Raw genomic sequence first — 16,582 nt, 5'->3', positions numbered from 1 at the left:
CAGCCGCTTTGTCAGATTTCAAAAAGGTTTTACGGCGAAAGCATACCATGCGATTATCTGAGGACAGCGCTCCAGCATACAAAAGCATTACCAACATTTTCCAAACAAGCAGAGGTGTCACGAAAGTCAGAAATAGCAATAGAATAAATCACTTATCTTTTAAGATATTCCTCTGTTTGCAATCCAGAGGGTCCCAGCTACATCACAAATGGTCGTTTTGTTTGACAAAGTCCTTCTTTAATTCCCCCAAAAATCAGTTTAGTTGGCGCTTGATTCAGTAATCCACCGGTTTAATCCAGTAATCCACCAGTTTCATTTTTCAAAATGCAGACAAATGATACCAATAAACTTCATCCAAACAAGTCCAACAACATTTCTAATCAATCCTCAGGTACCCTAATATGTAAATAAATGATCAAATTTAAAACGGAGAATAGTATGTTTATTACTGGAGATAAATAACGAAGTGGCCGCCCTCACCGATGTGCGCCACAATACTACAGCCAAAATGGGAGCCACCTAGAAAAACTACAAATTCTAGCTCATTTTTCCAAAAACCAGCATGAAACTCTTTCTAAAGACTGTTGACATCTAGTGGAAGCCCTAGGAACTGCAATCTAGGAGGTATTCTTTTGATATTCCCATTATAATGAGTGGTGAGCCCCAAACAAATAATTCCTCAGATTTTTGATATATCAGTTCTGTTCTGTTCACAGACATTATTTTAACAGTTTTGGAAACTTTTGAATGTTTTCTATCCAATACTACAAATTATATGCATATCCTAGCTTCCGGGCCTGAGTAACAGGCAGTTTACTTTGGGCACCGCAGTCATCCAAACTTCAGAAGTCATCCAAACTTACTGCCCTCAAAGAAGTTTTAACTAACCTCCAAACGAGCTTCAATGCCATACAACACTCCTTCCGTGGCCTCCAACTGCTCTTAAACTCTAGTAAAACTAAATGCATGATTTTCAACCGTTTGCTGCCCGCACCCGCCTGACTAGCATCACTACTCTGGACGGTTCTGACCTAGCATATGTGGACAACTACAAATACCTAGGTGTCTGTTTAGACTGTAAACTCTCTTTCCAGACTCACATTAACATCTCCAATCCAAAGGTAAATCTAGAATCGGCTTTCTATTTCGCAACAAAGCCTCCTTCACTCACGCCCAGGTGTCTGTCTGTTTAAATAATAAATGTAAATAAATGTATCACTAGCCACTTTAAAACTATGCCACTTTGTTTACATACCCTACATTACTCATCTCATATGTATATACTGTATCTCTATACCATCTACTGCATCTTGCCTAAGCCGTTCTGTACCATCACTCATTCATATATCTTTATGTACATATTCTTTATTCCTTTACACACTGTGTATAAGGTAGTAGTTTGGAATTGTTAGTTAGATTACTTGTTGGTTATCACTGCATTGTCGGAACTAGAAGCACACAAACATTTCGTTACACTCGCATTAACATCTGCTAACCATGTGTATGTGACCATTAACATCTGCTAACCATGTGTATGTGACCATTAACATTTGCTAACCATGTGTATGTGACCATTAACATTTGCTAACCATGTGTATGTGACCATTAACATTTGATTTGATTTAATTTGACATTCCACAGATTCTGAATAGATGTTGAACTGAAACCCAACTCCTGTTTACAATTCGCTGTTGACCATTAGTACTCTAGTATTTAGACCTCTTCCGCTGCGTTGTGTATTTATCTTTGACATATTCCTACATGGTGAATGATTGATCCTTAAATCTGGGCGTATTAAAGCTGGATCTTCAACTGTATGAGGAAAGCAGACAAGAACAAGGACAACAAGATGACCCTGAAGGAGCTGAAACACTTCCTCCGCCAGATCAACATCGAGGTGGACGACATGTACGCTGAAGTGCTGTTTGCAGTGAGTGGACACCTACAGTTGGTCAATAACTTACAAGGATGGTGTTATAGACTCTGTACAGGCAGCTCCTAATGCATTCCTGTAATGTTCCTGGGTTTCATTTAAGGTTATGCTGTGTTTCAAAGCATTTGACTTTGTCTGAGAAGGAACTCAATGTACTGTATCTCGTTAGTACTGTTTTGTTAATGATGTTTTGTTAATGATCCTACAGAAATGTGACAAGTCTAACTCGGGCTCCCTGGAAGGTCCTGAGATCAAACACTTCTATGACCTGCTGATATACCGCGAGGAGATCGATGTGATCTATGGGAAGTACGCCACTACGGGGGAGCAGATGAGTGGCAAAGATCTGCTCCACTTCCTGCTGAACGAGCAGCGTGAGGTGGCCACAATGGAGGACGCTGTAAGACTCATAGAGAGATACGAGCTGGACGATTCAGGTGAGAGATGCTCACGTACTGACTCAATATGATCTGGATGAGGAGAAATGCTCTAGTACTACCTCAATATGATCTGGATGAGGAGAGATGCTCTAGTACTACCTCAATATGATCTGGATGAGGAGAGATGCTCTAGTACTACCTCAATATGATCTGGATGAGGAGAGATGCTCTAGTACTACCTCAATATGATCTGGATGAGGAGAGATGCTCTAGTACTACCTCAATATGATCTGGATGAGGAGAAATGCTCTAGTACTACCTCAATATGATCTGGATGACTTAGGTGAGGAGAGATGCTCTAGTACTACCTCAATATGATCTGGATGACTTAGGTGAGGAGAGATGTTCTAGTACTACCTCAATATGATCTGGATGAGGAGAGATGCTCTAGTACTACCTCAATATGATCTGGATGAGGAGAGATGCTCTGGTAATGACTCAATATGATCTGGATGACTCAGGTGAGGAGAGATGCTCTAGTACTGACTCACTATATAAGGGGCATGTACACTGAGTGTACAAAACATTAAGAACACCTGCTCTTTCCATGAAAGACTGACCAGGTGAATCCAGGTGAAAACTAGGATCCCTTCGTGATGTCACGTGTTAAATCCACTTCAATCAGTGTAGATGAAGGGGGGGGGACAGGTTAAAGAAGGATTTTTAAGCCTTGAGACAAATGAGACATGGATTGTGTATGTGTGCCATTCAGAGGGTGAATGTGCAAGACCAGTTTGAGTGTGTCAAGAATTGCAATGCTGCTCGGTTTTTCACACTGTAAAGTTTCCCGTATCTATCAAGAATGGTTCACCACCCAAAGGGCATCCAGCCAATTTGACACAACTGTGGGAAGCATTGGAGTCAACAACAACAACATTGTCCCTGTGGAATGCTTTCCACACCTTGTAGACTTCATACCCTGACACATTGAGGCTGTTCTGGGGGCAAAAGGGGGTACAACTCAATATTAGGAAGATGTTCCAGATGTTTTGTACACTAATTTTACTCTACGTAAGAATGCAGTATTCGATGGCAGCATACCGTTTTATGGTATTCTATGAATGTGCTAAAATACTTTGTGTATTTCTGAGGCACCTTTCCATTTTTAAAATAAATTATATACATTGTCTTCACAAAGTATTAATTCCTCGACTTGATTACATTTACATATTTTTACATTTACACAAAATACCACATAATGACAAAGTGAAAACATGTTTTTGGACATTTGTTTTGCAGATTAATTTCAAATGAAATACAGTAATGTCTTATTTACATAAGTATTCACACCCCTGAGTGTGAATGTTAGAATCACCTTCGACAGCTATTACAGCTGTGAATCTTTCTGGGTAAGTCTCTAAGAGTGATTACAGCTGTGAATCTTTCTGGGTAAGTCTCTAAGAGTGATTACAGCTGTGAATCTTTCTGGGTGAGTCTCTAAGAGTGATTACAGCTGTGAATCTTTCTGGGTAAGTCTCTAAGATTTCCACACCTGGATTGTGCAACATTTCCTCATTATTCTTTTCAAAATTCTTCAAGCTCTGTCAAAATGGTTGTTGATCATTGATAGAAAGAAAGTGGCTATAAATTAATAAAAACAAAAGCTGGCCTCGATTTGGAAACTATAGCCAGTTAGCCCACATGGCATCCCTCTCTGCTTGAGTAGGCTAAAAGTGAAGGAAACCCCCTCTCTCTCTCTCTCGCTCTCTCTCTCTCTCTCAGTGGAGGAGGACGGAAACTAGCTGTCTTCCGGCCTCATGGTGAAATCCCTGAGCGGTTTCCTTCCTCTCTGGCAACTGAGTTAGGAAGGATACCTGTATCTTTGTAGTGACTGGGTGTATTGATACACCATCCAGTGTAATTAATAACTTCACCATGCTGAAATGGATATTCAATGTCTGCTTTTTTATGTTTACCCATCTACCAATAGGTGCCCTTCTTTGCGAGGCTTTGGAAATCATTGCTGGTCTTTGTGGTTGTATCTGTATTAAATTCACTGCTCGACTGAGGGACCTTACAGATCATTGTTTGTGTGGGGTACAGAGATGAGGTAGTCATTCAGAAATCATGGTAAACACTATTATTACATATGTGACTTGTTAATTTAAGCAATGTTTTACTCCTGAACATATTTAGGCTTGCCATAACAAAGGGATTGAATACCTACTGATTCAAGACATTTCAGCTTTTCATTTTTTATGATTTCTTTTTCTTTTTAGAAAAGCATAATTCAACTTTGACATTATGGGGTATTGTGTGTTGGCCAGTGACAAAATAAATCTGAATTGAATCCATTTTCAATTCAGGCTCTAACACAACAAAATGTGTCAAGGGGTGTGAATACTTTCTGAAGGCTCTGTATATCTGGGAGGGCTATTTCACAAGGCCCAATTGCCTAACTCATTCTGCCCCCCCCCAGCAAAGCAGAAGAACCACATGACCAAAGATGGCTTCCTGATGTACCTGCACCAGGAGGAAGGGTCTATCTTCAACCCCGCCCACAAGGAGGTGTTCCAGGATATGAGCCAGCCAATCAACCACTACTTCATCAGCTCCTCCCACAACACCTACCTGATGGAAGACCAGCTCAAAGGCCACAGCAGCACAGAGGCCTATATCAAGTAACCATGACAACCTCTAATTTAAACTAACCATACCTTACTACCTCTAATCTAAAACTATCCTTACTACCAAGCTGCACCGAGGCCTACATTTAAACCCCAAGGCATTTTGAATTCAAATACTTCTAGTACACTAGAAAGTCAATGTTAAGTGGTACTGACTCAAAATTAAATGAGAAGTCACATCAACTCACAAGTCACAAGTTATCCCCAGCATGCTCTACTGCAGGTTGATTTTTTTGAATAATTGTTAATATCTGTGTTTTTGAATGTACTTTGAGTGTAGTGGCAGTCGGTGCCATTTCAGATGAGGGAGGATGATACATGTTTTAATGAGCATGGCCTTATTTCTATTACAGCATATTGGATGACTGTCATTCATATTCCATTCACCCAGTTCAATGTAACATCGATAGGTTAAGACTACAAAATGATACTCAAATTTCCCCTCTACCCATCATGAGGTTGCTGCAACCTTCCTATGAATGAAAGTTTACAACGTAGAGTAGTCACGTTGACAGAGAGCGACACATTCAGTACCGCCTTGCATCTACTCACCACATTAATGCACTGCAGTGCTATCTGTAGCTTATGCTTTCAGTACTAGATTCATTCTCTGATATTTTGATTGGGTGGACAACATGTCAGTTCATGATGCAAGAGCTCTGATAGGTCGGAGGACATCTTCCAACCTTGTCATAATTACTGTATAAGTCTATGGAAGGGGGAGAGAACCATGAGCCTCCTAGGTTTGGTATTGAAGTCAATGTACCCAAAGGAGGACAGAATCTAGCTGTCCTCCGGCTAAATCATGGTGCTGCCCTACAGGGTGCTGCTGAGGCGAGTGTAAACAGTGTTTTAATCAATTATTTGGTGACATGTGAACATACACTACCGTTCAAAAGTTTGGGGTCACTTAGAAATGTCCTGGTTTTTCACGAAAACAGACATGAAATATTTTTGCAAAATGAATAGGAAAGACAGTCAGGATGTTGACAAGGTTATAAATAATGATTTTTAATTGAAATAATAATTGTGTCCTTCAAACTTTTTTGTCAAAGAATTCTTCGTTTGCAGCAATTACAGCCTTGCAGACCTTTGGTATTCTAGTTGTCAATTTGTTGAGGTAATCTGAAGAGATTTCACCCCATGCTTCCTGAAGCACCTCCCACAAGTTGGATTGGCTTGATGGGCACTTCTTACGTACCATACGGTCAAGCTGCTCCCACAACAGCTCAATAGGGTTGAGATCCGTTGACTGTGCTGGTCACTCCATTAGAGACAGCTGGTATTCTGACTGCTTCTTCCCTAAATAGTTCTTGCATAGTTTGTCGCTGTGCTGTGGGTCATTGTCCTGTTGTAGGAGGAAATTGTCTCTAATTAAGGACCGTCCCCAAAAAAATAAGCAAACATGTTTGGTGTTCACCAAAAGGCATTAGGGAGACTCGCCAAACATCTGGTCAGATGAGACAAAAAATTAGCTTTTTGGCCCTCAAGGAAAACGCTATGTCTGGCGTAAACCCAACACCTCTCATCACTCCGAGACTGGGACGGAGGTTCACCGACTGGGACGGAGGTTCACCTTCCAGCAGGACAATGACCTGAAGCATACTGCTAAAGCAACACTCGAGTGGTTTAAGGAGAAACATTTAAATGTCTTGGAAGGGCACAGACCTCAATCCAATTGAGAATCTGTGGTATGACTTAAAGATTGCTGTACACTAGCAGAACCCATCCAACTTGAAGGAGCTGGAGCAGTTTTGCCTTGAAGAATGGGCAAAATTCTCAGTAGCTAGACGTGCCAAGCTTATAGAGACATAACCCAAGAGACTTGCTGCTGTAATTGCTGCAAAAGGTGGCTCTACAAAGTATTGACTTTTGGGGGGGGGGTGAATAATTAATTATGCTCAAGTGTCTTATTTCTTGTTTGTGCCACAATAAAACATATTTTGCATGTTGTGTACATCAAATGATACAAACACCCCAAAAATCAATTTTAATTCCAGGTTGTAATGCAACAAAATATAAAAAAATACCTTCGCAAGCAACTGCACATTAGATAAAGTACTAGATAGAGTAAATATAGTACTATATACAGTAGATCTAGTACTAGAAACATATGAAGTACTATTAGTAGTAGTACTGTATATGTGTGTTGATTGTGTTGTGGTCTTTAGGGCCCTGATGAAGAGTTGTCGCTGTGTGGAGTTAGACTGTTGGGACGGGGCCCATGGAGAACCAATCATCTACCATGGCCACACCCTCACCTCCAAGGTCCTGTTTAAAGACGTCATTAAGGCCATCAAGGAGTATGCCTTCAAGGTAACCCTAACCCTAACTCATTAAGGAATACTCCTTCAAGATCAGTATAACCCCTAACCCATGACCTTTAACCGTAACCCCTGACCCTATAACCTTAACCCCTAACTCTAACCCATCAAGGAGTATGCCTTCAAGGTAACCCTAACCCTAACTCATTAAGGAATACTCCTTCAAGATCAGTATAACCCCTAACCCATGACCTTTAACCGTAACCCCTGACCCTATAACCTTAACCCCTAACTCTAACCCATCAAGGAGTATGCCTTCAAGGTTTCACCATGAAGTCAAACCGGCCCAGTGATGACCAGTAGAGATGGACATGACTGCTAATGTTATGTTGTTGTCCTCCCCCAGACATCAGAGTACCCAGTGATCCTGTCCCTGGAGAACCACTGTACACTGGAGCAGCAGAAACTGATGGCCAAGCACATGATCTCCATCCTGGGCAGCGCCCTGCTCACCTCCCCCCTGGAGGACCAGATGCCCACTGCCTTCCCCTCACCCCAGGTCAGAGACTAGCAGATAATCAATCAATCAATCAATCCATCCATCCATCCATCAATCCACCCCACCCACCCACCCACCCACCCACCCACCCACCCACCCACCCACCCACCCACCCACCCACCCACCCACCCACCCACCCACCCACCCATCAACCCACTAGTCCATCAATCAATCAATCAATTCATCCACCCACCCACCCACCCACCCATCAACCCACTAGTCCATCAATCAATCAATCAATTCATCCACCTACCCACCCATCAATCCACCAGTCCATCCATCCATCAATCAATCAATCAATCAATTCATCCACCTACCCACCCATCAATCCACCAGTCCATCCATCCATCAGTCAATTCATCCACCTACCCACCCATCAATCCACCAGTCCATCAATCAATCAATCAATTCATCCACCTACCCACCCATCAACCCACCAATCAATCAATCAATTCATCCACCTACCCACCCATCAACCCACCAATCCATCAATCAATTAATCCACCCACCCACCCATCAACCCACCAATCAATCAATTCATCCACACATCCACCCACTCACCCATCAAATCGTCCATCAATCAACTGATCCACCCGCCCACTCATCAATCAATTGATCCACCCACCCACCCACCCACCCATCAATCAATTGATCCACCCACCCACCCACCCATCAAATCGCCCATCAATCAACTGATCCATCCACCCACCCATCAATCAATTGATCCACCCACCCACCCATCAATCAATTCATAAACCCACCCATCAACCCACCCATCAATCAATTCATCCACCCACCCATCAACCCACCAATCCTTCCATCCAATCGTATTTGTTTTTCAACCCCCAGTGTTTAAAGCCTGGAGCTTCATATCCACATACCCAGTATTTTAAATATGAACACTAAGAGGCAAGCCTAAACAAGTTGTGGATGTTAGACAGATGAAAGGCTCTAAGTCAGTACTGAGAATGTGAAGGAAGAACAATAACATCTTGTTTGACTGAGTGGGATAAGATTGGGGTTTTACGAGAAGGAATGTGATGTCCCTGCTAACAGTATCTGTCTGTTAGAGTCTGTCTGTCTATAGGCCTAACAGTATCTGTCTGTTAGAGCCTGTCTGTCTATAGGGCTAACAGTATCTGTCTGTTAGAGCCTGTCTATAGGGCTAACAGTATCTGTCTGTTAGAGCCTGTCTATAGGGCTAACAGTATCTGTATGTTAGAGTCGGTCTGTCTATAGGCCTAACAGTATCTGTCTGTTAGAGTCTGTCTGTCTATAGGCCCAACAGTATATGTCTGTTAGAGCCTGTCTATAGGCCCAACAGTATCTGTCTGTTAGAGCCTGTCTGTCTATAGGGCTAACAGTATCTGTCTGTTAGAGCCTGTCTATAGGGCTAACAGTATCTATCTGTTAGAGCCTGTCTATAGGGCTAACAGTATCTGTCTGTTAGAGCCTGTCTATAGGGCTAACAGTATCTGTCTGTTAGAGCCTGTCTATAGGGCTAACAGTATCTGTCTGTTAGAGCCTGTCTATAGGGCTAACAGTATCTGTCTGTTAGAGCCTGTCTATAGGCCTAACAGTATCTGTCTGTTAGAGCCTGTCTGTCTATAGGGCTAACAGTATCTGTCTGTTAGAGCCTGTCTATAGGGCTAACAGTATCTGTCTGTTAGAGCCTGTCTATAGGGCTAACAGTATCTGTCTGTTAGAGCCTGCCTGTCTATAGGGCTAACAGTATCTGTCTGTTAGAGCCTGTCTGTCTATAGGGCTAACAGTATCTGTCTGTTAGAGCCTGTCTATAGGGCTAACAGTATCTGTCTGTTAGAGCCTGTCTATAGGGCTAACAGTATCTGTCTGTTAGAGCCTGTCTATAGGGCTAACAGTATCTGTCTGTTAGAGTCTGTCTATAGGGCTAACAGTATCTGTCTGTTAGAGCCTGTCTATAGGGCTAACAGTATCTGTCTGTTAGAGCCTGTCTATAGGGCTAACAGTATCTGTCTGTTAGAGCCTGCCTGTCTATAGGGCTAACAGTATTTGTATGTTAGAGCCTGTCTATAGGGCTAACAGTATCTGTCTGTTAGAGCCTGTCTATAGGGCTAACAGTGTCTGTCCGTTAGAGCCTGCCTGTCTATAGAGCTAACAGTATCTGTCCGTTAGAGCCTGCCTGTCTATAGGGCTAACAGTATCTGTCTGTTAGAGCCTGTCTGTCTATAGGGCTAACAGTATCTGTCTGTTAGAGTCTGTCTATAGGGCTAACAGTATCTGTCTGTTAGAGCCTGTCTATAGGGCTAACAGTATCTGTCTGTTAGAGCCTGCCTGTCTATAGGGTTAACAGTATCTGTCTGTTAGAGTCTGTCTATAGGGCTAACAGTATCTGTCTGTTAGAGCCTGTCTATAGGGCTAACAGTATCTGTATGTTAGAGTCTGTCTATAGGCCTAACAGTATCTGTCTGTTAGAGCCTGTCTATAGGGCTAACAGTATCTGTCTGTTAGAGCCTGTCTATAGGCCTAACAGTATCTGTCTGTTAGAGCCTGTCTATAGGGCTAACAGTATCTGTCTGTTAGAGCCTGTCTATAGGGCTAACAGTATCTGTCTGTTAGAGCCTGTCTATAGGCCTAACAGTATCTGTCTGTTAGAGCCTGTCTATAGGGCTAACATTATCTGTCTGTTAGAGCCTGTCTGTCTATAGGGCTAACAGTATCTATCTGTTAGAGCCTGTCTGCAGGGCTAACAGTATCTGTCTGTTAGAGCCTGTCTATAGGGCTAACAGTATCTGTCTGTTAGAGCCTGTCTATAGGGCTAACAGTATCTGTCTGTTAGAGCCTGTCTGTCTATAGGGCTAACAGTATCTGTCTGTTAGAGCCTGTCTGTCTATAGGGCTAACAGTATCTATCTGTTAGAGCATGTCTATAGGGCTAACAGTATCTGTCTGTTAGAGCCTGTCTATAGGGCTAACAGTATCTGTCTGTTAGAGCCTGTCTATAGGGCTAACAGTATCTGTCTGTTAGAGTCTGTCTATAGGGCTAACAGTATCTGTCTGTTAGAGTTTGTCTGTCTATAGGGCTAACTGTATCTGTCTGTTAGAGCATGTCTGTCTATAGGCCTAACAGTATCTGTCTGTTAGAGCCTGTCTATAGGGCTAACAGTATCTGTCTGTTAGAGCCTGTCTATAGGCCTAACAGTATCTGTCTGTTAGAGCCTGTCTGTCTATAGGGCTAACAGTATCTGTCTGTTAGGGCCTGTCTATAGGGCTAACAGTATCTGTCTGTTAGAGCCTGTCTATAGGGCTAACAGTATCTGTCTGTTAGAGTCTGTCTATAGGGCTAACAGTATCTGTCTGTTAGAGCCTGTCTATAGGGCTAACAGTATCTGTCTGTTAGAGCCTGCCTGTCTATAGGGCTAACAGTATCTGTCTGTTAGAGCCTGTCTATAGGGCTAACAGTATCTGTCTGTTAGAGCCTGTCTATAGGGCTAACAGTATCTGTCTGTTAGAGCCTGTCTATAGGGCTAACAGTATCTGTCTGTTAGAGTCTGTCTATAGGGCTAACAGTATCTGTCTGTTAGAGCCTGTCTATAGGGCTAACAGTATCTGTCTGTTAGAGCCTGTCTATAGGGCTAACAGTATCTGTCTGTTAGAGCCTGCCTGTCTATAGGGCTAACAGTATGTGTATGTTAGAGCCTGTCTATAGGGCTAACAGTATCTGTCTGTTAGAGCCTGTCTATAGGGCTAACAGTGTCTGTCCGTTAGAGCCTGCCTGTCTATAGAGCTAACAGTATCTGTCCGTTAGAGCCTGCCTGTCTATAGGGCTAACAGTATCTGTCTGTTAGAGCCTGTCTGTCTATAGGGCTAACAGTATCTGTCTGTTAGAGTCTGTCTATAGGGCTAACAGTATCTGTCTGTTAGAGCCTGTCTATAGGGCTAACAGTATCTGTCTGTTAGAGCCTGTCTGTCTATAGGGTTAACAGTATCTGTCTGTTAGAGTCTGTCTATAGGGCTAACAGTATCTGTCTGTTAGAGCCTGTCTATAGGGCTAACAGTATCTGTATGTTAGAGTCTGTCTATAGGCCTAACAGTATCTGTCTGTTAGAGCCTGTCTATAGGGCTAACAGTATCTGTCTGTTAGAGCCTGTCTGCAGGGCTAACAGTATCTGTCTGTTAGAGCCTGTCTATAGGGCTAACAGTATCTGTCTGTTAGAGCCTGCCTGTCTATAGGGCTAACAGTATTTGTATGTTAGAGCCTGTCTATAGGGCTAACAGTATCTGTCTGTTAGAGCCTGTCTATAGGGCTAACAGTGTCTGTCCGTTAGAGCCTGCCTGTCTATAGGGCTAACAGTATCTGTCCGTTAGAGCCTGCCTGTCTATAGGGCTAACAGTATCTGTCTGTTAGAGCCTGTCTGTCTATAGGGCTAACAGTATCTGTCTGTTAGAGTCTGTCTATAGGGCTAACAGTATCTGTCTGTTAGAGCCTGTCTATAGGCCTAACAGTATCTGTCTGTTAGAGCCTGTCTATAGGGCTAACAGTATCTGTCTGTTAGAGCCTGTCTATAGGGCTAACAGTATCTGTCTGTTAGAGCCTGTCTATAGGCCTAACAGTATCTGTCTGTTAGAGCCTGTCTATAGGGCTAACATTATCTGTCTGTTAGAGCCTGTCTGTCTATAGGGCTAACAGTATCTATCTGTTAGAGCCTGTCTGCAGGGCTAACAGTATCTGTCTGTTAGAGCCTGTCTATAGGGCTAACAGTATCTGTCTGTTAGAGCCTGTCTATAGGGCTAACAGTATCTGTCTGTTAGAGCCTGTCTGTCTATAGGGCTAACAGTAACTGTCTGTTAGAGCCTGTCTGTCTATAGGGCTAACAGTATCTATCTGTTAGAGCATGTCTATAGGGCTAACAGTATCTGTCTGTTAGAGCCTGTCTATAGGGCTAACAGTATCTGTCTGTTAGAGCCTGTCTATAGGGCTAACAGTATCTGTCTGTTAGAGTCTGTCTATAGGGCTAACAGTATCTGTCTGTTAGAGTCTGTCTGTCTATAGGGCTAACTGTATCTGTCTGTTAGAGCATGTCTGTCTATAGGCCTAACAGTATCTGTCTGTTAGAGCCTGTCTATAGGCCTAACAGTATCTGTCTGTTAGAGCCTGTCTATAGGCCAAACAGTATCTGTCTGTTAGAGCCTGTCTATAGGGCTAACAGTATCTGTCTGTTAGAGTCTGTCTATAGGGCTAACAGTATCTGTCTGTTAGAGTCTGTCTGTCTATAGGGCTAACAGTATCTGTCTGTTAGAGCCTGTCTATAGGGCTAACAGTATCTGTCTGTTAGAGCATGTCTGTCTATAGGCCTAACAGTATCTGTCTGTTAGAGGCTGTCTATAGGGCTAACAGTATCTGTCTGTTAGAGCCTGTCTATAGGGCTAACAGTATCTGTCTGTTAGAGCCTGTCTATAGGGCTAACAGTATCTGTCTGTTAGAGCCTGTCTGTCTATAGGCCTAACAGTATCTGTCTGTTAGAGCCTGTCTGTCTATAGGGCTAACAGTATCTGTCTGTTAGAGCCTGTCTATAGGGCTAACAGTATCTGTATGTTAGAGTCTGTCTATAGGGCTAACAGTATCTGTCTGTTAGAGCCTGCCTGTCTATAGGGCTAACAGTATCTGTCTGTTAGAGCCTGTCTGTCTATAGGGCTAACAGTATCTGTCTGTTAGAGCCTGTCTATAGGGCTAACAGTATCTGTCTGTTAGAGCCTGTCTATAGGGCTAACAGTATCTGTCTGTTAGAGCCTGTCTATAGGGCTAACAGTATTTGTATGTTAGAGCCTGTCTATAGGGCTAACAGTATCTGTCTGTTAGAGCCTGTCTATAGGGCTAACAGTGTCTGTCCGTTAGAGCCTGCCTGTCTATAGGGCTAACAGTATCTGTCTGTTAGAGCCTGTCTATAGGGCTAACAGTATCTGTCTGTTAGAGCCTATCTGTCTATAGGGCTAACAGTATCTGTCTGTTAGAGTCTGTCTATAGGGCTAACAGTATCTGTCTGTTAGAGCCTGTCTATAGGGCTAACAGTATCTGTCTGTTAGAGCCTGTCTATAGGGCTAACAGTATCTGTCTGTTAGAGCCTGCCTGTCTATAGGGCTAACAGTATTTGTATGTTAGAGCCTGTCTATAGGGCTAACAGTATCTGTCTGTTAGAGCCTGTCTATAGGGCTAACAGTGTCTGTCCGTTAGAGCCTGCCTGTCTATAGGGCTAACAGTATCTGTCCGTTAGAGCCTGCCTGTCTATAGGGCTAACAGTATCTGTCTGTTAGAGCCTGTCTGTCTATAGGGCTAACAGTATCTGTCTGTTAGAGTCTGTCTATAGGGCTAACAGTATCTGTCTGTTAGAGCCTGTCTATAGGGCTAACAGTATCTGTCTGTTAGAGCCTGTCTGTCTATAGGGCTAACAGTATCTGTCTGTTAGAGTCTGTCTATAGGGCTAACAGTATCTGTCTGTTAGAGCCTGTCTATAGGGCTAACAGTATCTGTCTGTTAGAGCCTGTCTATAGGGCTAACAGTATCTGTATGTTAGAGTCTGTCTATAGGCCTAACAGTATCTGTCTGTTAGAGCCTGTCTATAGGGCTAACAGTATCTGTCTGTTAGAGCCTGTCTATAGGCCTAACAGTATCTGTCTGTTAGAGCCTGTCTATAGGGCTAACAGTATCTGTCTGTTAGAGCCTGTCTATAGGGCTAACAGTATCTGTCTGTTAGAGCCTGTCTATAGGCCTAACAGTATCTGTCTGTTAGAGCCTGTCTATAGGGCTAACATTATCTGTCTGTTAGAGCCTGTCTGTCTATAGGGCTAACAGTATCTATCTGTTAGAGCCTGTCTGCAGGGCTAACAGTATCTGTCTGTTAGAGCCTGTCTATAGGGCTAACAGTATCTGTCTGTTAGAGCCTGTCTATAGGGCTAACAGTATCTGTCTGTTAGAGCCTGTCTGTCTATAGGGCTAACAGTATCTGTCTGTTAGAGCCTGTCTGTCTATAGGGCTAACAGTATCTATCTGTTAGAGCCTGTCTATAGGGCTAACAGTATCTGTCTGTTAGAGCCTGTCTATAGGGCTAACAGTATCTGTCTGTTAGAGCCTGTCTATAGGGCTAACAGTATCTGTCTGTTAGAGTCTGTCTATAGGGCTAACAGTATCTGTCTGTTAGAGTCTGTCTGTCTATAGGGCTAACTGTATCTGTCTGTTAGAGTCTGTCTATAGGGCTAACAGTATCTGTCTGTTAGAGCATGTCTGTCTATAGGCCTAACAGTATCTGTCTGTTAGAGCCTGTCTATAGGGCTAACAGTATCTGTCTCTTAGAGCCTGTCTATAGGGCTAACAGTATCTGTCTGTTAGAGCCTGTCTATAGGGCTAACAGTATCTGTCTGTTAGAGCCTGTCTGTCTATAGGGCTAACAGTATCTGTATGTTAGAGTCTGTCTATAGGGCTAACAGTATCTGTATGTTAGAGTCTGTCTATAGGCCTAACAGTATCTGTCTGTTAGAGCCTGTCTATAGGGCTAACAGTATCTGTCTGTTAGAGCCTGTCTATAGGCCTAACAGTATCTGTCTGTTAGAGCCTGTCTATAGGGCTAACAGTATCTGTCTGTTAGAGCCTGTCTATAGGGCTAACAGTATCTGTCTGTTAGAGCCTGTCTATAGGCCTAACAGTATCTGTCTGTTAGAGCCTGTCTATAGGGCTAACATTATCTGTCTGTTAGAGCCTGTCTGTCTATAGGGCTAACAGTATCTATCTGTTAGAGCCTGTCTGCAGGGCTAACAGTATCTGTCTGTTAGAGCCTGTCTATAGGGCTAACAGTATCTGTCTGTTAGAGCCTGTCTATAGGGCTAACAGTATCTGTCTGTTAGAGCCTGTCTGTCTATAGGGCTAACAGTATCTGTCTTTTAGAGCCTGTCTGTCTATAGGGCTAACAGTATCTATCTGTTAGAGCCTGTCTATAGGGCTAACAGTATCTGTCTGTTAGAGCCTGTCTATAGGGCTAACAGTATCTGTCTGTTAGAGTCTGTCTATAGGGCTAACAGTATCTGTCTGTTAGAGTCTGTCTGTCTATAGGGCTAACTGTATCTGTCTGTTAGAGTCTGTCTATAGGGCTAACAGTATCTGTCTGTTAGAGCATGTCTGTCTATAGGCCTAACAGTATCTGTCTGTTAGAGCCTGTCTATAGGGCTAACAGTATCTGTCTCTTAGAGCCTGTCTATAGGGCTAACAGTATCTGTCTGTTAGAGCCTGTCTATAGGGCTAACAGTATCTGTCTGTTAGAGCCTGTCTGTCTATAGGCCTAACAGTATCTGTCTGTTAGAGCCTGTCTATAGGGCTAACAGTATCTGTCTGTTAGAGCCTGTCTATAGGGCTAACAGTATCTGTATGTTAGAGTCTGTCTATAGGGCTAACAGTATCTGTCTGTTAGAGCCTGTCTGTCTATAGGGCTAACAGTATCTGTCTGTTAGAGCCTGTCTATAGGGCTAACAGTATCTGTCTGTTAGAGCCTGTCTATAGGGCTAACAGTATCTGTCTGTTAGAGCCTGTCTGTCTATAGGCCTAACAGTATCTGTCTGTTAGAGCCTGTCTGTCTATAGGGCTAACAGTATCTGTCTGTTAGAGCCTGTCTATAGGGCTAACAGTATCTGTATGTTAGAGTCTGTCTATAGGGCTAACATTATCTGTCTGTTAGAGCCTGCCTGTCTATAGGGCTAACAGTATCTGTCTGTTAGAGCCTGTCTGTCTATAGGGCT

The 16,582-nt window shown here is 43.0% G+C and overlaps 1 protein-coding gene across 3 annotated transcripts in view; it reads left to right on the top strand.

The window, feature by feature from the left end:
• plcd1a (phospholipase C, delta 1a) overlaps positions 1 to 16,582 on the top strand; it is a 107,878-nt gene that overhangs the window by 43,015 nt on the left and 48,281 nt on the right. For all 3 annotated transcript variants that reach the window (XR_006839572.1, XM_046355395.1, XM_046355394.1), the window contains 5 exons: positions 1,801 to 1,930; positions 2,142 to 2,370; positions 4,793 to 4,994; positions 7,172 to 7,316; positions 7,671 to 7,823. Coding sequence is in view for 2 of the 3 variants with exons in the window: in XM_046355395.1 (XP_046211351.1) it covers positions 1,801 to 1,930; positions 2,142 to 2,370; positions 4,793 to 4,994; positions 7,172 to 7,316; positions 7,671 to 7,823 (859 nt within the window). In the remaining variant the exon portion in view is untranslated. The remainder of the gene's footprint in view (positions 1 to 1,800; positions 1,931 to 2,141; positions 2,371 to 4,792; positions 4,995 to 7,171; positions 7,317 to 7,670; positions 7,824 to 16,582) is intronic.

The sequence above is a fragment of the Oncorhynchus gorbuscha genome, linkage group LG07, assembly GCF_021184085.1.
Source record: "Oncorhynchus gorbuscha isolate QuinsamMale2020 ecotype Even-year linkage group LG07, OgorEven_v1.0, whole genome shotgun sequence".
NCBI lineage: Eukaryota > Metazoa > Chordata > Actinopteri > Salmoniformes > Salmonidae > Oncorhynchus > Oncorhynchus gorbuscha.
The sequence above is the reverse complement of the archived record's forward strand: the minus strand, read 5'-3'. Positions and strand labels throughout refer to the sequence as shown.